The following is a 22,973-nucleotide window of genomic DNA, read 5'->3' on the forward strand; positions in this document are numbered from 1 at the left end:
AAACAATAATTGAAAAAACTTATTTTATTTAGTTACCAAAAAAGGGATTTATTTGCAGCTTCTTTCTGTAGTGGCCTTTGGAGCTAAAAAAGAAAAAATATAATTAGCTCATAAAATTGTTTAACCCTACAGGAAGTAATAACGCATGACTATAAAATAAGGAGCTCAGGTGACTGGTACTAATAACTTAACTGTCTGCAATTGATTATGTAGATTTTGGTGAAACTAGCTGTGAAATGGCCATTTTGAGGATGTTCCGCAAAGGAAATGATTCATTAATAAATAAGTGAAGTGGAAAAAGACTGTGACAATGCTTTTACAAATGCGTGTATGCATAGCTGACAAAATATCACAATGCAATAGCTTTATTTGTCCACACTGTCATATTACCAATAATAAAACAAAAAATGTTTCCAGCATTACATCTTTTTTGAACGTCATATATTAGGAATAAAAAAAAAAAATGCTTTTAAACCTACATTCTCAAAGTCAGGAACATACAAGACCTTAAAGGAATAATATTACACAAAATTAAATATTCTGTTACAATTCACTCACTCATGTCATTGCAAACTTTTATGACTTACTTTCTTCTGTGGAGCACAAAAGGTGATATTTTACCAAATGTCCAAGCTGGTCTTTTCCATAATGTTGATTTATCCTGGTGAGCTCCATAGAAATAGTCCATATATACTGTATGATTATATTTCAAGTCTTAAGCCATACTGTAGCTTTGTGTGAGAAACCATTCTGTATTGATTTTCATCCACTCTTTGTAGCTCTTAAAGTCCCTAATGTCAAACCTGATGTGCCAAGTCTTTAGGCAAGACTTCAGATTGCAGTTTGAAGATGCATTTGTGAAGTATACAGCTGAAATCAAAAGTTTACATACACTTTGCAGAATCTGCAAAATTTTAATAATTTGACCAAAATAAGAGGGAGCGTACAAAATACATGTTGTTTTTTTATTTAGTCCTGACCTAAATAAGATACTTCACTTAAAAGATGTTTACATACAGTCCACAAGATAAAAATAGTTAAATAGTTAAATATTTAAAAAATTACCCTGTTCAAAAGTTTACATACCCTTGATTCTTAATATTGTGTTGTAACATGAATAATCCACAGCTGTTTTTTTGTTTAGTTCATGAGTCACTTTGTCCTGAACAGTTAAACCGCCCACTGTTCTTCAGAAAAATAGTTCAGGACCCACAAATTCTTAGTTTTTTTTTTTTTTTTTTTTAACATTTTGTGTATTTGAACCCTTTCCAACAATGACTGTATGATTTTAAGATCCATCTTTTCACACTGAGGACAACTGAGGGACTCATGCAACTATTACAGAAGGTTCAAACGCTCACTGATGCTCCAGAAGGAACCACAATGCATTAAGAGCCAGGGGTGTAAACTTTTGAACAGAATGAAGATATGTAAATTTTTTTAAATTTTGCATGAATATCATATTTTTTTTAAATTTAGTACTGCTCTTCAGAAGATACTTGCATTTTTCCCAGAAGACAAGATAAGTTAAATTTACCCTGATCTTCAAATTCAAAAAGACTCTTAATGCATCGTTCTTCCTTCTGAAGCATCAGTGAGCGTTTGAACCTGATTTTGATAGAAAAAAAATGCTGAAAAAACAAAATAATTTGTGGCACCTAAAAAAAATTCTGAAGAACAGTGGGCAGTTTAACTGTTCAGGACAAACAAGGGACTCATGAATAACTATCACTAAACAACAACTACAAAAAAAAGTAAAAACAAAGTATTAAGAGTCAAGTGTATGTAAACTTTTGAACGGGGTCATTTTTATAAATTTAACTAATATTTTCTCTTGCAGACTATATGTAAACATCTTTTATGTGAAATATCCTATTCAGGCCAGTCCTAAATAAAAAATAACATGCATTTTGTACGCTCCCTCTTACTTTGGTAAAATAATTAACATTTTGCAGATTCTGCAGGGTGGATGTAAACTTTTGCCTTCAACTGTATCTCCTTTTGTTCTCCATGGTACAAAGTAGGTGAGTAAATAAAGACAGAATTTTCATTTTTATGTCCCTTCAGGAATATACAGACTGAATTGTTAATTAGTCATGAACAAAACAAAATATGTAGAAATGCTGTGCCAACACAAGTCTGGACTTGTGGTAAATATCATGCGCAATAACAAGCACATATGTAATTACTGGGAAACAAGCGTCGGATCCTTAAAGCTGAAGTCACAGACCAGGGAGAGGTGATCTGAAGGGTAGTTATAGGAAGGAAGCCTATTGGGTCCAATTTGTTCATCTGTAGGAAACTCCAGAACCGCATTAACATCAAACGCTCTGTGCGAATACCACACGTAATCCAGCGTGTGGCAGCTCTCGCCACTGGGCCTGATCTTCCACGTTGTGTACGGAGGCTCGGTTTTCCCATCTGTACTCAAATGCTTATACGCACTGTCCAATTCCAGATTAGATGTTGCGAAATTCCTGTAGACGTCTTCTGATGGCTCAGCATTAAAATCGCCACATACAATCAGAGGAATATCCGTATCTGTTTTTTCTTCAGTTTCGATTCTCTGCACAACCGTTCGCAGGTTTCGTAGCAGATCTGAACCCTGCGCACTGCGTAGGACCTCCCAACCACTCCGCGCTTTCAGATGAGTTACTGCGACGCAAAACGTCCGTTCTGTTGCTCGACAGCGTAGAGCGGCAATGATTGCCACCTGATTGGTCTTCAGCATCATGGCGGACAGTCGTAGGTGTGTCGTGTTTACTGACTGGAAGCGTTTGTGGTTGAAGAACAAAGCACAGCCGTCTGGGCCATTGTTGTTCTCCACATCCAGACATGGAGACCACGGTTTGGGGCAGAAGCTGCTCTGGTAGCCAAGACTTGCCAGGACGGGCTGAAACATGTCAAAGTAGTGATCCACTTCCTGTAGGCAAATAATGTCAGGTCTGTAGGTTAGGATCTCCTGCAGGATCAAATACTTCCTTTCAGCCCAGTTCAGAGCATCCATGGGGCACTGCACAAAACTGTCCATGCCTTCACCTAATGCTGCAACAGGACAGAGAGAAGTTGGAAATTGTTTAAATAAAAATGTCTGTAAATCATCCCTGCTGAAGACTTGAAAACTTGAAAAAGTAACTTTTTCATTTTACATTTTGTGAAAAAAGTTTTATTTTATCACTGAAATATTCTTACAGTTTTATTATTATTTCTTGAATTAGTTTTAGTGCCAGCAATAACTGATTTAACTATTTAAGGTAACTGCTTTTTTTTTTTTTTTTTACACATATTACAATTATCCAAAGGTTTCTGTTTACATAATATATGTATGTGTTCTGTGTATACCAGTGTAGGCTATTAGTCAAAAGTTTTTTATATTTTTTTATTATTAAAGATTTTTAATGTTTTTTACAGAAGACTCTTCTGCTCACCAAGCGTGCATTTATTTAATGCTTTCTGTTTGAATATATTTTAAATTGTAATTTATTTCTGTGATCAACGCTAAATTTTCAGCAGCATTACTCCAGTCTTCAGTGTCACATGATCCTTCAGAAATCATTCTAATATGCCGATTTGCTGTTCAAGAAACATTATTATTATTATTATTATCAATATTTAAAACAGTGGAGATCAGCAAAAATAAAAAGCTTTTGTAATATTAAACACTACACCATTCAAAAGCTTGGATCTTATATATATAAAGCTTATATATATATTTTGGGGAAAGAAATTATAGAAATTAATACTTTTATTTAGCAAAGAATGCATTAAATTGATCAAAAGGGATGATAAAAACATTTATAATGTTATAAAATATTTCTATTTCAGGTAAATGCTGTTCTTCTGAACTTTCTATGATAATAATGATAATAAATGTTTTTTGAGCAGCAATTTAAAAATGATTTCTAAAGGATCATGTGACTGGAGTAATGGTGCTAAAATTCAGCTTTGAAATCACAGTAATAAATTACATTTTAAAATGTATTCAAATAGAATACAGATATTTTAAATAGTAAAAATATTTCAAAACTTTTTTTTTCAAAACGTTTTGCTGTACTTTGGATCAAGTAAGTTCAGGCTTGGTGAGCAGAAGAGACTTCTGCTCAAAAAACAAAAAAAATCTTACTGTTCAAAAACTTTTGACTGGTAGTGTACATATTATATATTTAAGAAACATTTAAGAAATACTTACATGTGTGTGTGTGTGTATATATAAATATAAATATCTTTTTCTTATTTCATAAATATATACATGTATATGTTTTTTGTTAATTTATTTATTAGTATTTTAACAAGACCATAAATAATGTATGTCAATGAAAGAAAAGAAGTTACAGATCGTCTCAATATAAACCCAATCAAAACCCTCCCACCCACAAGACATTTAAATATAAAGTAAAAAAAAAAATTAAGTAAATAAAAAAAAAAAAAAATAAAGAAAGAAGAAAACTAAATAATAAATTAAATAAACAAATACATAGAATTAAGAAACATTCCTCTCTCAAAAATCAGTCTTCACTCTTTCCAGAAGTTAATTATTGTGTATCAGCACTGGTATCAGGAGAACAGAGTAAGCCTTTGATGTGATCTAGGAAAGGTTTCCAGATCTTATGAAAAGATTTGAGAGATCCTGAATGCGAGAATCTTAACTTCTCAAGTTTTATACAGCAAAAGATTTCTCGGATCCACCTATCATGCGATGGAGGAACGACATGTTTCCACTTCAGAATGGCTTGTCTAGCTAAAACAGTAGTATACATGTATATATTTATATACACTCCCTGACAAAAGTCTTGTCCCCTATCCAAGTTGTAGGAACAACAAATAATAACTTGACTTCTAGTTGATCAGTTGGAATCAGTAGTGGTTTATATGAAAGGCAAAGGCCTCTAGATTATGCTTACTTTACTGAATAATATTTTAAAATCTTATCATGCCTTGATTTTTAATTATTTATTTAGGACAGAAAGGTCAGACTTTGCTTAGACAAAAGTCTTGTCACATCTTTGAAGGATTCAACCAATCACAGATTAGAGCGTCACCTGTGTAACTGTAATTAACACATTCCCAGGTGTGTAGAAGAAGAACCCCAGCACACCCAACCTTCATTTGAAATGCATCCTGACCTGACAGCATGCCAAAGATTCAACCACAGACCAAAGTACTGATCATCAAGAGCCTGAAGACCAAGTCTCCTGCTGAGGTGGCAGACATCTTTAATGTATCTAAACGTCAAGTGGAGAGGATAAGAAAAAGATTTGAAAAAAAAAAACTGGTGAAGTTCATGACAGGCCCAGGTCAGGCAGACCCCGTAAGACAACTGTTAGAGAGGACCGTTTGTTGGTTCGATGGTCCAGGGCCAGCCCTTTTTCAACTGAAGCAGAGCTACATAACAACTGGTCTAGTGTTGGGCGATATGCTCAATTTTCATATCGTCATCCTCTGAGATCGCCGATACACGATACTATTGTGCTAATTTATTTAATAATAAGTAAATATGTCAATATGTAATAAATTCCTTATTCGTTTTTTAAGGGTAGTGCATGTGACTTGTGACACAGTTGTGCATGTACAGAGCGCTGACGGTAGTTCTGTTCAAGTTTACTTTCGGTTTCATTCTCTGCTATCTTCAGGGAGCGGTAAATGTGCGTGCCTGGATGTAAATAAATGTATCTTTCTGTACCCGTCATACTGCGATAATGCTACCGCTATATGTCTGATCTTTGTCATCAGTTCATGTTGTAGTTCAGTTCATATAGAGTGTGGAGAAGCGATGTGCGTGTAATTCACGTGCGTATGTTTAGCGCCATTTTATCGCATCGTAATTCTAGTTAACACATACAGATGTTACTGAGGTGAATGTTTATGTTTACTATATACAGACAGATTCTGATATATCGTATTTATTTCAGCCTAAACCACATTTTACTACCTCTGTTATCCTAATGACTGTCTACACGTAATCTATGTACACTGTATGATGAATAAATCTCTTACCCATTTTCACTGCACACATCTGCGGCACTATCTACTCTATGCTTGTGTTTATACCGCGGCAAGTTTCTGAGGCATCCTAGAACTGACTCTCTGCGCTGCATCTCTAAAGTTAGGTGCCTTTTTGACAGAAAATGATAATAATCGTCTTACTATCGTCAAAGGCATCAGCAACAGGTGATATCTCTGACTATCGTCGATACACGATACTATCGTCTATCGGCACAACCCTAAACTGGTCACCAGAAACCTCTGTTTGTCGAATTCTCTCATGCAGTGGTCTCAATGGCCGAATTAGTGCTCAGAAACCAGCAATAAACTGAAGACAACTAAAAAATCGTGTTGCATTTGCCAAGGCCACAGCTTGCAGGAAGGATGGACTATGGAAATGTGGCAGAAGGTTGATTTTTCCGATGAATCATCTATTGATCTGCATCCCAAACATCGCAAATACTGCAGAAGACCTATTGGAACCCACATGGACCCAAGATTCACACAGAAAACAGTCAAGTTCGGTGGAGGAAAAATCATGGTTTGGGGTTACATTGGGTGGCAACATCCACAGCCAGGTATCACTACATTCTTGCTGCCCATTACATTCCAAATCACAGGAGAGGGCAAATTCTTCAGCAGGATGGCACTCCTTCTCATACTTTAGCCTCCACATCAAAGTTCCTGAAAGCAAAGAAGGTCAAGGTCCTCCAGGATTGGCCAGTCACCAGACATGAACATTATTGAGCATATCTGGGGTAAGATGAAGGAGGCGGCATTGAAGATGAAACCAAAGAATCTTGATGAACTCTGGGAGTCCTGCAAGAATGCTTTCTTTGCCATTCCAGATGACTTTATTAATAAGTTATTTGAGTCATTGCCGAGACGTATGGATGCAGACCTCCAAGCTCATGGGAGTCATACACAATATTAATTCTTTTTCCACTGCACCATGACTTTATGTTCTGTACTGTACATTATTTCTGTTAAGTGACGACTTTTGTCTAAGCAAAGTCTGACCTTTCTGTCCTAATTAAATAATTAAAAACCAAGGCATGATAAGATTTTATTTTGGTCAAATAAGTGTAATCTAGAGGCCTTTGCCTTTTTATATAAGCCACTTCTGATTCTACATGATCAACTAGAAGTCAACTTATTATTTGTTGTTCCTACAACTCGGATAGGGGGCGAGACATTTGTCAGTTTTAAATAATAGTATAATGTTTTATATGTCTAGATATTTTTACTCTTTTATAAAGTTTTAGCTTTTACTAGTACATCAAGTTAAACTAAACCTAAATTAGAGAAGTCTGCATTATTATTATTATTATTTATAATTTTTTTATTTATTGTTTAAATAACTTTTCTCTTTTTTTGGTTTTAGTTTTAGTTAACTATAATAACCATGCCTTAACTCAGCAAAGATGAAATAAATTCCCCAAAAGTAAAAGTAAAGACTGTTAAAAAACAAAAACAAAAAAAGCTGCACTTTGTATTAATCAAACAATATTAAAGGTAACACAAAATTATAAACTGCTATCAACATTTATAATAATAAGATTTTGTTTGAGGACCAAATCAGCATATTAGAATGATTTCTTAAAGGGATAGTTCACCCAAAAATGAAAATTTGATGTTTATTTGCTTACCCCCAGGGCATCCAAGATGTAGGTGACTTTGTTTCTTCAGGAGAACACAAACGAAGATTTTTAACTCAAACAGGTGCAGTCTGTCAGCCAAATAATGGCAGTGGATGGGCACCAAACTCTTAAAAGTAAAAAAAAAAAACATGCACAGACAAATCCAAATTACACCCTGCGGCTTGTAAACGATCGTTTTTTTGTGAGAAACTGAACAGTATTTATATATATTTTTTTACCTTTGATACACAGCAATGTCAATCTGTCCTGAGCATGAGCTCATCATCCGGCACATTACATGTGTACGCGCTCTGGCGTAGTATAGGCAAATGCCGAAAGCGATCTGTCGCATGTAAACGACACTCATTGTTTACACAGAGCACAGAGATTGTGGGTATAGCGGCTATTCAAAATGGTAAGTACTTGCGCTTATCCTGATTGTTCAAACTGATTTAATGCTAAAGGATTACATTTGCTTGTGCGAACTCATCCGGGACTTTTCACCGATTTCCCTTTACGGCTTTTGCGTATACTACGCCAGAGCGCGTACACATGTAACGAGCCGGATGATGAGCTCGGGCTCGGCACAGTTGGAGGTGGCTTCTCACAAAAACCGATCGTTTCGTGTCTTAGGACATCAATGTATCGTCACGAGCCGCAGGGTGTAATTTGGATTTGTCTGTGCATGCTTTTTTTAACTTTTAAAGCAACACCAAAGAACTTCGCTCCCTCTACAGGTTGGAAGCGGAATTGTCCATTACCGCTGTCGTTAATAATTTAGCCTACCGTCGTGTCACATGCACGTTATTTGTTTGGAGGCTATCCAGGACCGGCTTTGGAAATAACAATGTCCAGTGACAAGGTAGAGTATGTTGCATGACTTAATGAAAGTATGAAAACGAAATAAAACATAACAATGACATTGTTTGCTATTTATTTTAGCCGTAAAGCAAGTCGCATTTGTAGTCTCATTTGAACTAGAAAACCACTACCCGACGATTCAAACTTACATAGTGCTGTTATGGCGATAGAGGGCCACAAAGCGAATGCGGAAGTGCTGTTTCACCCTGTTATGAGTTGATGAACCACTGACACGAGTTCAACACGAGTAAAACAACCTCTTTTGGTGTTGCTTTAAAGGTTTGGTGCCCATCCACTGCCATTATTTAACTGACAGACTGCACCACTTTGAGTTAAAAATCTTTGTTTGTGTTCTCCTGCAGAAACAAAGTCACCTACATCTTGGATGCCCTGGGGGTAAGCAGATAAACATCACATTTTCATTTTTGGGTGAACTATCCCTTTAAGGATCATGTGACACTGAAGACTGAAGATTAATGGCTGCCAAAAATTCTGTGTTGTCATCACAGGAATAAACTATATTTTAAAATATAAAAACAGTTCTTTTAAATTGTAATAACATTTCACAGTATTACTATTTTTACTGTATTTTTGATCATATGTGACCCTGGATCACAAAACCAGTCATAAGGTTAAATTTGACAAAACTGAGATTTATACATCATATGAAAGCTCAATAAATAAGCTTTCTATTGATGTATGGTTTGTTAGGATAGGACAATATTTGGCTGAGATACATCTATTTGAAATCAGAAATCTGAGGATGCAAAAAAATCAAAAAGACTGAGAAAATCACCCTAAAGTTGTCCAAATTAGGTTCTTAACAATGCATATTACAAATCAAAAATTACATTTTGATATGTTTACAGTAGGAATTTTACAAAAAATCTTCATGGAACATGAACTTCACTTAATTTCTTAATGATTTTTGGCATAAAAGAAAAATCAAAAATTTTGACCCATGCAATGTATTTTTGGCTATTGCTACAAATATACCCCAGCGACTTAAGACTGGTTTTGTGGTCCAGGGTCACATATAAACGCAGCCTTGTTTTGCATTCTGGATTTCTTCATAAAGTCTTACAGACACCAAACTTTTAAATAGTAACATGTCAATCAGTGTCATTTCTTTGTGCTAAAGATTTATACCTTGTGCGAGTACATTCCACTGCATAACTCTGATCGTCTGCCTGGCGTCTCCATGCCCAGTCTGAACGAAAGCTCTCTGGAGCTGGGCTGGACGGTTTCTCAGCACCTCTTTACATTCTCGCAACAGCTCCAAAGGGTCCGCCGGGTCTTGATTCAGATCCAGATCGTTACTCGGATTGTAATTGGAGTCACACGGGTGGGGGAGAGCAGGTCTGCTGACGGTCTTAGCCAGGGCACTGTAGAGACTGCTAGTGCTGCTGCCCATGGAACATGCTGAGAGAAACAAAACAGCCGTCATGTAAGGATCGTTCTTGATTTTGTTCCGGAGTTATATCATCAACTACGCCTGTTGCATTCTTGCAAATAGCTGTCAGTGTAAACACACCTTCACATTGAGCAGTTGTGCTGAACTAAATCAGGTTTTCCAACCTATTTCCCTTTTTATGTTCTATCTTGTATCTTCTTCGAAGAGGACAAGCAAACATATGGTTAATTTGTTTATACTGAGAGCAGCAAGTAGGACCGGCCAGACATGAGTTGTATAGAACACGTCACACCCAGAGCTGAGAGGCGTTCCTGCATGTAATAGCTCCATTGATCCCCAGGTCTCAGTAACATATAAGTTCACAGACTTCTTCACTTCAAATAAACGTCCTGGTTGGCTACACCAGAGTTTCTGTTGGTCTCTGTAGGTCCCTGGTAATCCATCTTGGCCGTGACAACTAAACATGCCTTGATTAACGCCTAGTTAGCTTTGAACTTAATTGCCTCTGAGCTCTATAGATCACCGGGGATTTTGCTGCTCGCTGTTGCTAAATGAGTTAATTTAACCATATCATAATCTTTAATGGCAATTGAAAACATCCCAGAGTGGGACTAAATAAAATGAATAAAATTAAATAATTACTAAAATAACAGTATTTAAAATTATTAAACAAAATAATAACGATACAGTTTATTAATGATAAATAAAATATTTTATTAAAATTTTTTTTTATTTTGTGCTGACACCTAGAGGTGCAAATGTTGCCTCTGTTAAAGGGATAGCTCACCCAAAAATGAAAATTCTGTCATTAATAACTCACTCTCATGTCATTCCAAACCCCTAAGACCTTCGTTCATCTTCGATTAATTAAGGACAAATTAAGATATTTTGATGAAATCCGAGAGCTTTCTGACCCTCAATAGACAGCAACCATAATAACGACTTTACTTTATAACGGTTTCAACATATTATGGTTTAACCACTAAAGTCACATGGACTATTTTACTACCTTTCTGTGCCATTTGAATGTTTCAGTTGCGTTGCTGTCAAAAAAAATCTAATTTTTTTTGTTTCAAAGATGAACGAAGGTCTTATGGCTTTGGAACGACATGAGGGTAGGTAATTAATAACAGAATTTTAAAAATGCAAGGATTTATCAAGAATATGTAGTGATAGAGCAAAGATACTAAATATGTGGATAGTAAAGGTGTTGTTAAAAAAAAGATTTCAATTTTCAACTATTTATTCATCAAAGAATCCTGAAAAAAAGTATCACAGGTTGCAAATTTCTGAGGGATCATGTGTTACTGAAGACTGTAATGGCTAATGAAAATTCGGCATTGCCACCACAGGAATACATTATATTTAAAGTATATTCAAATTGAAAACCATTATTTTAAATTGTAATAATATTTTATAATATTACTGTCTTATCTCTATTTTAATCATTAATTGAATGCAACGTTCATTAAAAAAACATTCAAAATCTTACTCATTCCAAACTATTGAACAGTAATTTACATATCAAAGTGCCATGGTAATTGCTATCTGATGCCATCATTGCTCCATGGTATCGGCCTATTTTATAAAGAAGTACTACACACACTTTTAAACAATATTCACTTTTTAGCTAAAAATTGTCCACTCATGACCTCATATGTTTTATAAGGTTCACCTCAAATCCTAAAAACACAATTTGTGTGCAAACCAAGAGGCACAGATAGAAAGCTAAATATCAACATTACCTAACCAACCAATAAAAATTACATTTATCATCAGGATTATAGAAGTTAACTGAATTCATCTTACCAACAACCTCCATGATTTCAAATCTGTATTTTGAGTCTCTGTGTGTTGTAAGGTTGTGCGAGCAATGTTCAGCAGAAATGCACAACTGGCTGCTTGTGTTAAACTGCTTCTGACAGAATGAGATTACAGACTTGAAACGTCAGGGGACCATATGGACTCACAAACACGCCGAGTACACAGGTCAAAAGAGTGTCCCAGCCCTGGGTACATAATGCAAGCATGTCACCAAATGTGGTTTTTGTACCTCACATTATACACATTTAGTACGAAAGCAAAATAATGACGTCAAAAAAACAGGGTCTTGGCCAACAAACCACAACTTTTTTCTTGCAAAAGTGCAATAAATAACATATTGTGTAATTCATTTAATGGAAAATTGGTCTAACTGCGTAAGCTGGCATTCAGGAAGTTGGGCAAGGTTACAAAATTAGCAGTTACGTACATTCACAATAACCTGTAGCAACAGGCACGCATTTGATGTAACTATGGCAGCATGTAATCATTATATCCTTCAAAACACAACATTGATTAAAAGGGATCATTTAAAACACATGGTATTAAACATTTTTGTAGCTGCACAGCCAGACTGGCTGGATTTTTTTCTGATCATTTTCCACTAATTAGAAACAACTGGAAATTATGGAAAATTCCCTGCTCAAAAGGCCCAATAGAAACCGAATGGATATCAGGATATCAAATTACCATAACACTGCAATTTGACACCATCACTCCACCATGGTACTGCCACAGTTCATTTTGGGCAGGAATGTAAGGGAGTATTATATCTTTCAGGACTATATTATGCTAATATACCTCAGTGTCACTCAACATGAAGTTTGAGGTCATGTTTAAAAGTCACAGTTCAAAAATAGCTTCATCAACACAAACAGAATGAGGGGAAGTACAGCAACACTATTAATATAGATTAGATCAACAAGACTCTACTAAAGGGTTAACTTGGCACTCTAAGTAAGAGATCCTCCCTAGTTGGGCATGTTGTAATAAATGAAGATACTGGCTCTTATCTCACTCTAGCTTCATTCATGAGATTAATCAGATCTCCTTCACTTAACCTGACTCCTAGTAAACCTGCTTATCTGTGCCATAAAAGAAGCTGTTACTTGTAAGTGACAGCTGAAGCGGGCATGGATAATTATGTTTCAGAGTACATAAAGTATCTGTCCTGTTTGTACTTGCCACTTCATGCGTATTAACTGATTTCATAACTAGTTGATCATGTAAACAGAAACACTATGGCTGCATCTGAATATGCATACCTCTCCACTGTACAGTATGTGAGGAGTAGTATGTTAGTATGTTATTCATAAAACACTAGGTGAAAAGTACCTGGATGACCTTTACTACATTCTTACGTAAGCATGTGAACTACAGTCATGGCCAAAAGTTTTGAGAATGACACAAATATTAGTTTTCACAACTCAAGTTTGCTGCTAAACTGCTTTTAGATCTTTGTTTCAGTTGTTTCTGTGATGTACTGAAATATAATTACAAGCACTACATACGTTTCAAAGGCTTTTATCGACAATTACATGACATTTATGCAAAGAGTCAGTTATTTGCAGTGTTGGCCCTTCTTTTTCAGGACCTCTGCAATTCGACTGGGCATGCTCTCAATCAACTTCTGGGTCAAATCCTGACTGATAGCAACCCATTCTTTCATAATCATTTCTTGGAGTTTGTCAGAATTAGTGGGTTTTTGTTTGTCCACCCGCATCTTGAGGATTGACCACAAGTTCTCAATGGGATTAAGATCTGGGGAGTTTCCAGGCCATGGACCCAAAATTTCAAGGTTTTGGTCCCCGAGCCACTTAGTTATCACTTTTGCCTTATGGCACGGTGCTCCATCGTGCTGGAAAATGCATTGTTGTTCACCAAACTGTTGTTGGATTGTTGGAAGAAGTTGCTGTTGGAGAGTGTTTTGGTACCATTCTTTATTCATGGCTGTGTTTTTGGGCAAAATTGTGAGTGAGCCCACTCCCTTGGATGAGAAGCAACCCCACACATGAATGGTCTCAGGATGCTTTACTGTTGGCATGACACAGGACTGATGGTAGCGCTCACCTTTTCTTCTCCGGACAAGCCTTTTTCCAGATGCCCCAAACAATCGGAAAGAGGCTTCATCGGAGAATATGAATTTGCCCCAGTCCTCAGCAGTCCATTCGCCATACATTTTGCAGAAGATCAATCTGTCCCTGATGTTTTTTTTGGAGAGAAGGGGCTTCTTTGCTGCCCTTCTTGAAATCTTCCAAAAGTCTTGGCCTCACTGTGCGTGCAGATGCGCTCACACCTGCCTGCTGCCATTCCTGAGCAAGCTCTGCACTGGTGGCACTCCGATCCCGCAGCTGAATGGAGACGATCCTGGCGCTTGCTGGACTTTCTTGGACGCCCTGAAGCCTTCTTAACAAGAATTGAACCTCTTTCCTTGAAGTTCTTGAGGATCCTATAAATTGTTGATTTAGGTGCAATCTTAGTAGCCACAATATCTTGCCTGTGAAGCCATTTTTATTCACCGCAATGATGGCTGCACGCGTTTCTTTGCAGGTCACCATGGTTAACAATGGAAGAACAATGATTTCAAGCATCACCCTCCTTTTAACATGTCAAGTCTGCCATTCTAACCCAATCAGCCTGACATAATGATCTCCAGCCTTGTGCTCGTCAACATTCTCACCTGAGTTAACAAGACGATTACTGAAATGATCTCAGCAGGTCCTTTAATGACAGCAAAGAAATGCAGTGGAAAGTTTTTTTGGGATTAAGTTCATTTTCATGGCAAAGAAGGACTATGCAATTCATCTGATCACTCTTCATAACATTCTGGAGTATATGCACTTTACTATCCCATGAGGCCACAGGAGAGGTGTTGTGAATGGCAGGGTAGTGACAATGACAACATGATGAATGTAGTACGTCTACATTACTTTCATACTACACACATTCATTATATACAGATCATACTTTTTAATTGTCGCAAAGTTAGTGGAGATGGACCGTGTGAACTCAGCTGGATACTAATCTAATCACTCAAGGCCCTCAAAACTCTTTCTAATCTAAATAAGTATCATTTATTTAAACAGTAATACATTTGCAATACACATACAGCAACTGTATAAACAAATATTATGAAGTCAATTATGTTTCATCAATATTTACGTCATCATGCAACATACAGACCGCTTCCGCTTATTAGTGAAGAAAAACTACTCAAAGTGATCTTAGTATCAGCACTCTATTGTATAATACAATGTACTTATATTTGACAGTTAAGGCCTGTTCACAGTTCACACCTAGGATGATAACAATAGCTATATATAAATTACTTTTTAATACATGTTCTAATTCTATGAGAATAGGGAAGTATAACAAAATTGACACAGAGGATATCACTGAAATCAAGACAGGTCCACATGTCCACCATCTTGGAAAGGTTAACGTGTCCTCACTCACAGTAAAAATCAATACGTTTTCCAAGATGGCAGCCTTTGGCTGTAAAAACCACCATGATTTAAATTACCGTAGAAATGGAATAACCTGTGTGGGAATGTGTTGGTTTGTGTTTTTATATGTATTAACTCAATATTACATGTTTTTAAACTATGGTAGCTTTTTGATGTTGTGTTAGCTAATGCCTTCGTCTTCTTGTGCTCTGTCAGTTGCAGATTTAGACATTCATATATGCGTATAACTACAGTTGCAGACACACATTCAACTTGCTCTTGAGTGTTTACAGACTGGCTTTGACCTTTTTAATAGTGTTTTTACGACACGTCATCAGTCAGCCATATTAGCAGCACTGAGCATAAACAATGCCACTGAACTGAACGAAACTCGCATATTTTGCCGATTACTGCTGCTGAAAATGGTCAACTGTTGTCATGTTTTGGGGCTGTACAAATCGGTCAGACCGGGAAAAACATTTGGAGTACAACAGGCTGCCAAAAGTTATAACAAATCAAGAAGAAGAGTGCAAAAAACTGTCTGAGGAACAAAAGGTGTTTGTGGTTGGCCAAACTGAATCTTGACAAGAACTGACAACATTTGTGTTTGTTCTTATCATTTCTAGTGAGGTAGGTGAAATATTAGGCTAATATCCTGATTAACATTGCTTGTACGTATCTTTACCACCTATTAACTTTAGTTTATCAAAATTTTGTGCCCTTTTCCTGCTAACCAAGTCCTTCTGTATATTTAGCAGCTTCCACACTTTCCCCCCCTGTTTTAAACAGCATAAATTAGCAGAACAATGTATTCAGTTGTAAATTAATGCGTAATCCATGCTATTGTTTACAACCGAGTAGCTCCAATATGGCCATGAACCCAGATAACTGACCAAACCGTGACTTAAGTGCAAACCCTCTATAAGAATTTCTCTGACTTTTAAAGTGCATAAAGACATCATAACTGCCGCAAAAATTTGTTAGTTTGGCTGCAATGAAATGGTTGTAATATTTATTTTATATCATGCTTGATGACAGCTTTAGTTTAACAGTTAGTGCTAGTCCTCCAGCCCAACATTCATCGAAATATTTTCTTTTATACATTTAGATTTTTTGGTAAACTTTCCCTTTAATGAACGAGTCATTGAATCATTAATACAATCGATTCATTAAAGTAACGAATTCAGAACGGAAACGCCATTGGTGTGTTGCTCAGAGACGCTAACATTTGTCCTGCTTTGGCTTTGTTTGGAACTGGCAACATTTTGTGTCTAAAAGTGTAAGTTACTCAGTATTTTTTGTTTTGTTTTATTAAATCAATATCACTCTTAGTCCTGATGTTATGAATACCTGCGGCCTCATGCTTAGGAGAAGATCATAACTATGCTGATATTTGGAACTACATCTTGGTTGATATTGCGCAACTGTTCATAATGAAATAACTGTAGGCATGACAAAAATTTTACATCGAAGCATCGCTAGTTGAATCATTTAATTATTCGTAGTGGGCTCGAAATTAAACTGATATATTGTTTTTTAAATGCCGTTATGTTTCTGTGAATGATACGTTTATCAACAAGTGAACGGAGTTGAATGCATTAGAGTATCTTTCTAAAAACAGAGACCATAACAAGAGCTAGTAGAGGACATGCATTGCGGCACTTTTAAATGATTTGTGATTCAAGAAATTCTCCTAGGTTACCATTCATGGAGGTAGTTTGGAGAACAGTGTGAAACCAATAACGTGCGCTGCGCCGACCGATCATCGATGAAACAGAAAGAAACAAATGCAGAGAAGACATAAAGGACGACAGAGCGTATACATTTAAAGGTAAGGGTGGCTATGCGTAGCTGATCTTGTTACTCACCAGATTGGCTTCAAATACTGAATATTCCTCTTGTAGCTCGGTTATTGCGTGTGTCGATGCGATCTGCGTCCTTTTGGAAACATACGTGACCGAGAGTGCTGCACAAGAACAGCTGTAAACCAAAGCAAGGTCATAGGACCGACGATTCCTGATGAACGGTGTTACACTGCCATCTGCTGGTTGGACGTGGTATTGTATGTAGACACACAGTATTCTTCCTTAAGGGGGCGCCTGCTTTCAAATCTCTGTAGGGTTTTGTGTCCTACAGGAGACACCTACTGTACGCACATACAGTTGCAATCAAAAGTTTACATAGTATGTTAATAAATGTTAATTATTTCACCAAAATAGTTGGGATCATACTAAATGTATGTTTTTTTTATTTAGTACTGACCTGAGTAAGTTATTTACATAAAAAATATATATAGTCCCAACAAGAAAATAATAGTTTTTTGTTTGTTGTTTTTCATGAGTCCCTTGTTTGTCCTGAACAGTTAAACTGCCCGCTGTTCTTCAGAAAAATTCTTCAGGTCCCACAAATTCTTTGGTTTTTCATGCATATTTTGGGTTTTTCCATATATATCCATCTTTTGACACTGAGGGACTGAGAACTGAAATTGTTGCATATCAGTCCCTCAAGAATTTGTGGGACCTGAAAGATTTTTCTGAAGAACAGCAGGCAGTTAAACTGTTTAGGACAAACAAGGGACTCATGAACAACTACTAAACAAAAAACAAAAAAACAAACAAACAAACAAAAAACATAGCTGTGGATCATTCAGGTAACAATACAGTATTAAGAATCAAGTGTAAACTTTTGAACGGGTTCATTTTTATAAATGTAACTATTTTCTGTTGTGCACTATAAACGTCATCTTTTATGTGAAATGTCTTAATCAGGTCAGTACTTAATAAAATATGACAAGCATTTTGTATGATCCTTCTTATTTTGGTAAAATAATTTACATTTTGCAAATCCTGCAAGGTGTATGTAAACGTTTGACTTCAACAGTATAGTAGATTTTAGAATGTAATTTAAAATTTTACTTTCGGTTGCTTATTTTAGTTATTCCATCCTGAACAGCTCTGAGAAATGTTTTTAATAACCTTTATTAAAATTATTAAAATAACAAATGTTAAAAACAAACAATAAATCCAAGCAGCATTAAAAATATATATAAAAATAATGAAATGTATAAAAGCATATTAGAAAATAAATTCAACTGGGTTGATGAGTTATTTAGAGAGTTTTAAAGCATTCCTTTTTCCCCCAGTGTTTTTAAAGACTGAAATAAAAATAATTTTTAAATGCCACAAAACTTTAAGAAATTTACATTTGTGTAAATAAATCTTATCTTTAATTTAAAATGTAATAAAACAAATCTCTTTGTGCCTAAAAACGCAAAACTTACCAATGCGACAATCAAAAGTAGGTATTAATTAATTTTTTTCATATACTGTCACAAAAAAACAAACATTTAACAATAATACAATAGTAAAAAACAATGTTCCTGAGAAAATTTGACAACACTGTCTCTCCGAAATTAGATTTCTGACTCTTTTCCACAAATTGGTTCATTTAAACACTTCAAAGAATATTTTCAAAAACTGATTTAGTAATTATTTTGTTAGTGTGTGAACTCTGAAATGCTCTGTTAATGATATATTTTTTATTTCTCTTGACCTTTTCTATTTCTGTTTTGTTTTGTAATGTTTAGCCTACTTGTGTCCCAGTTCATTTAGCTGCAGACATGATACAGTCCATAAAAACTAAATATAATTAGCATGAAATTATTTCATTTGAATCTTTTTGCATGCATTTTTTGCATGATTTAACAAAAACATTAGTAAGTTAGTGTTTCATATGTGTATTGATTAAATTACTGCATGTGTCCAGTACATATATTAATTTATTATTTAACATTTTTGCTTATTTTAATAATTTTTACCTGTCAAATTAGAGACCAAAAAAATCACCAACATACACTGCCTTTTGAACGTTTGGGATCAGATTTTTATTGTTTTTTAAAGAATTCTCTTGCTCATCAAGGCTGCATTTACTTGTTTAAAAATACAGAAAAAAAAACAGTAATATTATGAAATATTATTACAGTTTAACATAATGGTTTTCTATTTTAATATATTTCAAAATATAATTTATTCCTGTTTTGAAAAGCTACATTTTCATCAGCCATTACTCCAGTTTTCAGTCTCATGATCCCTGTGATACTATTTTTAAGATTCTTGGATGAATAAAAAGGTAAACAGAACAGCATTTATTCAAAGTTTTTTCTAAAAATATAAGTCTTTGCTATCACTTTTTATTTAACACATACTTTTAAATGGTAGTTTATATTGTTACAAAAGATTTTTAAATAAATGCTGTTCTTGTTATTTAAGAATCCTGAAAAAAGTAGCACAGGTTCCAACAAAATATTAAGCAGCATACAGTAACTGATTTCAACATTGATAATAAATCAGCATATTAAAATGATTTCTGAAGGATCATGTGACACTGAAGACTGGAGTAACGATGTTGAAAATTCAGCTTTGGTCTCAGGAATAAATTATATTTTAAACTATATATTAACATAGAAAACAGTTATTTTACGTTGAAATAATATTTCATATTATTACAGTTTTTTTTCTGGATTTTTTGATCAAATAAACGCAGCCTTGATGAGCATAAGAAACTTATTTAAAAAAACATTAAAAATCTTACTAATCCCAGACTTTTGAATGGCAGTGTATAGGACCCTGTGGCATTTTTTTACCATCTTTAGGTATTTACGCCTTAACATGCAACTTTGTAGGATTAGTTTTTATTTAAGTGCGGTAGGCCATTAAAGAAAAAGCCTTGTTGTTGTGGTAGCGGTTTTGTAATCTATATGGGCATAATTGTATGGGATGTGAAATATGATCGCCATTATAATATCAAATGCCTCTGTTGCTCTTCCAAACATCTTGTGGCTTTCAGTGATGATGAAACTAAACATTGACACCTACAGTCTTGGAAGCAGGTGGTGCTAAATGCTGATAAAACTCGGTTTAGGTTGATCTGATCTTCTTTCAACCCCCTTGGGCTTACACATGGGGCCTTATTCGTGAAACACGAGCAGAGCGGATTTCTGCGTGAATCGTTCATAAATCCATTTGCTGCAAATTGTTGTGTTCAGTTCAATAGGACAGAGGAAGTATAGATATATTTTTCACAGATATCCTTTCTGCTTGGGTTTCATGAATGAGGCTTATGATCATTACATATTGCAGATCAACAGTGATCTATACATCTCTCAGTTTCATTAGCTATAGAAAAGGCCTACAAAACCAATCTGACATGTTTGGGTTTAACATCTCTTTGGATTCAGATGTGCCTGAGGTTTAATGAAGCATAGATGCAAGATGGAGCCAGATTTGTAAGAACAGTGAGGGTCATGATAAATTGAACACATTAAGGCTTCCTAAAGCATCATTTATTTTAGTAAGATGAGGGAATGAGAATTATAAATGTATGAATTAGGAAAGAAAAAGGAACTAGAAAAGAAATGCTTGTGTGTGTGTGTGTGTGTGTGTGTGTGTGTGTGTGTGTGTGTGTGTGTGTGTGTGTGTGTGTGTGTGTGTGTGTGTGTGTGATTTAAAAAAAAAATTGTTTGTCTATTATGCTCATTAAGAATTACAGTAAAAAATCATATTGTGATATATTACTACAGTTTCAAATAACAGTTTTCTGTTTTAATATATTTTGAGATGTCATTTATTTCTTTGATGGCAAAGCAATGAATTTTCAGCAACCATTCCTTCATTCTTCAGTGTCACATGATCTTTTAGAAATCATTCTAATATGCAGCTTTTTGGTGATCAAGAAACATTTTATGCTATTTTCAAACCAAAAACAGTTATTTTCTTATAATAAAGCATGAAAACAGTATTATTTATAAAATGAAAGCCTGCATTTATTTGATCCAAAGTTCAGCAAAAACTACTAAAATGTAATTTATTCCTGTGATTTCAAAGCTGAATTTTTAGCATCATTACTAGTCACGTGATCCTTCAGAATTGCTGCTCAAAAAAAAATTTATTATTATTATTATTATGTTGAAAACATTTTTTTTAGGTTTCTTTGATGAATAGAAAGTTCAGAAGAATGGTATTTATATGAAATAGAATTCTTTTGTAACATTATAAAGGTCTTAATCATCACTTTTGATCAGTTTAAAGCATCCTTGTTAAATAAAAGTATTAATTGATATAATTTCTTTTGATGGTATGGTGTATAATGTTACCAAAGCATTTTATGTCAGAAAAAAGCTGATCTTTTGATCCTTCTATTCATCAAAGAATCTTGGAAAAGAATGACTCTAAATGTAGCTGTTTTAAATATTGATAATAATAATAATAATAATAAAAAATGTTTCTCGAACAACAAATTCACGTTAGAATGATTTCTGAAGGCTGTAATGATGCTGAAAATCTTGCTGTGATCACAGGAATAAATACAATTTTTAAATATATTCCAATAGAAAACAGTCATTTTACATAGTAAAAATATTTCTAAATTTTACTGTTTTTGATGTACTTTGGATCAAATAAATGCAGGCTTGGCGAGCAGAAATGACTTATTTAAAAACATTAAAAAATCTTACAGTACAAAAACTTTTGGCTGGTAGTGTGTATGGTTTGTGCATGCATTTGCTGCTGGCATGCACGCCCTCATTTTGAATAATCTGTCTTAAATAAACCAGAATACACCGAAGGGTCAAGGTTTGACTGTTTAGCATGGTCCAGTTATTCCCTGCTTGTAGATGTTGGAACTACATGTTTCAAAGGGCAAAAAATATATATTTTTTCTTTTCTGACGGCTATAAAAAATAGCCTTTTTTATTCTGACTAAATGTATATTATGCAAGCAACATAGAAATCAGTTTCATAATAGTGTACAGCATTAAATGTTTCAGCAATGTCCCCCTTTTTTTGAAGGGATTTTAAAACCATAAAATAGACTTTTCCCCCTGCCTTACCCCTGCCTTTCATGTCACAGCTCAGAATAGTTGCTAGTGTAGGGCATTAGACTGTGAGATGAATGGGAATGCTAACGGATGACTCCAGGTATTAAAGACTCCCTCTATATGCACCTGTTTTTTTTTCCCTGAAAATCTTCTTTGTGCACATACTGTAAGAGCACTTCAACAAATTTTTTAGTGAATGGAGCCCATTGAGAGCAGTACATGTTCACGCTGTTCTAAAATGCCAAAAGGCAGATTGAAATTAAAAGGAATTTAATTGGTCTATTATACAACTTAATTCAGTCATCTTATGATCTCTTGATTGCTCGAAATTGACTTTTCCCCTTTAAAGTGCTGCCTCTCGTTGAGTCTTTTTGAGTTTAGCTTTTCATCTTTGAGGTACACCGCGTATGTGGTGTTGGGGAGGTTCACATTTCTGTCTTGTTTATGAAAGGTTTCCACTTCAGTGACCTGGATCATGCTGACTCATTTTAAACTCAGAACAGCTCAAGGTTGTCATTATTCATGGCTAACTTGAAGCTCTCAGCTGGAATTTAGTGGAAGATCATGGTAAAATTTCAGAAATGTGGTGACTCTGTTCTTTGGTTTGATCCCCCCCTCAGGTCATCACTGTCACTGGACTTTGCTTGGTGCTAAGCTAATGAGTAATGCCCGAGGCTGCTTGGTTGCTGGGACATGACCTCTTTGGATGCCCCTCCATTCTCTCTCACACTCTCTTTCACACTCCCTCTGTTCCTGTTCTGTTTCATCCGTAATCCTTTTCTATAGACACAGATGACAAGGAAGTCATATTTTGCTAAGGAAAAAAAAGGGGAGATTGTTTTTAGCAATGAATGACAGTGAGGCATATGAAGGGCATTAAAAACATCAACTGTGTCAATAATACACTGTTTAGTAAGTATCATAGTATGTTTTTG

General features: G+C 35.2%; 1 protein-coding gene across 1 annotated transcript; it reads right to left on the reverse strand.

The window, feature by feature from the left end:
• Positions 1-349: 349 nt before the first annotated feature.
• Positions 350-17,156, reverse strand: noctb (nocturnin b). The gene is made up of 3 exons (XM_073842360.1): positions 17,033-17,156; positions 9,633-9,905; positions 350-3,045 (listed from the first exon to the last, which is right to left on the reverse strand). Exons 2-3 carry the CDS (start codon positions 9,895-9,897, stop codon positions 2,186-2,188), a joined length of 1,125 nt encoding a protein of 374 aa, XP_073698461.1. The 5' UTR covers positions 9,898-9,905; positions 17,033-17,156; the 3' UTR covers positions 350-2,185.
• Between the last annotated feature and the right edge of the window lie 5,817 nt (positions 17,157-22,973).

The sequence above is a fragment of the Garra rufa genome, chromosome 6 (assembly GCF_049309525.1).
Source record: "Garra rufa chromosome 6, GarRuf1.0, whole genome shotgun sequence".
Taxonomy (NCBI): Eukaryota; Metazoa; Chordata; class Actinopteri; order Cypriniformes; family Cyprinidae; genus Garra; species Garra rufa.

Coding starts and splice junctions, on each gene's coding strand:
- noctb (XM_073842360.1), bottom strand. CDS start 9,897: ATGGGCAGCAGCACTAGCAGTCTCTACAGTGCCCTGGCTAAGACCGTC. Junction 3,046..9,632: donor GTGGAATGTACTCGCACAAG/GTATAAATCTTT, acceptor GTCCTGTTGCAG/CATTAGGTGAAGGCATGGAC.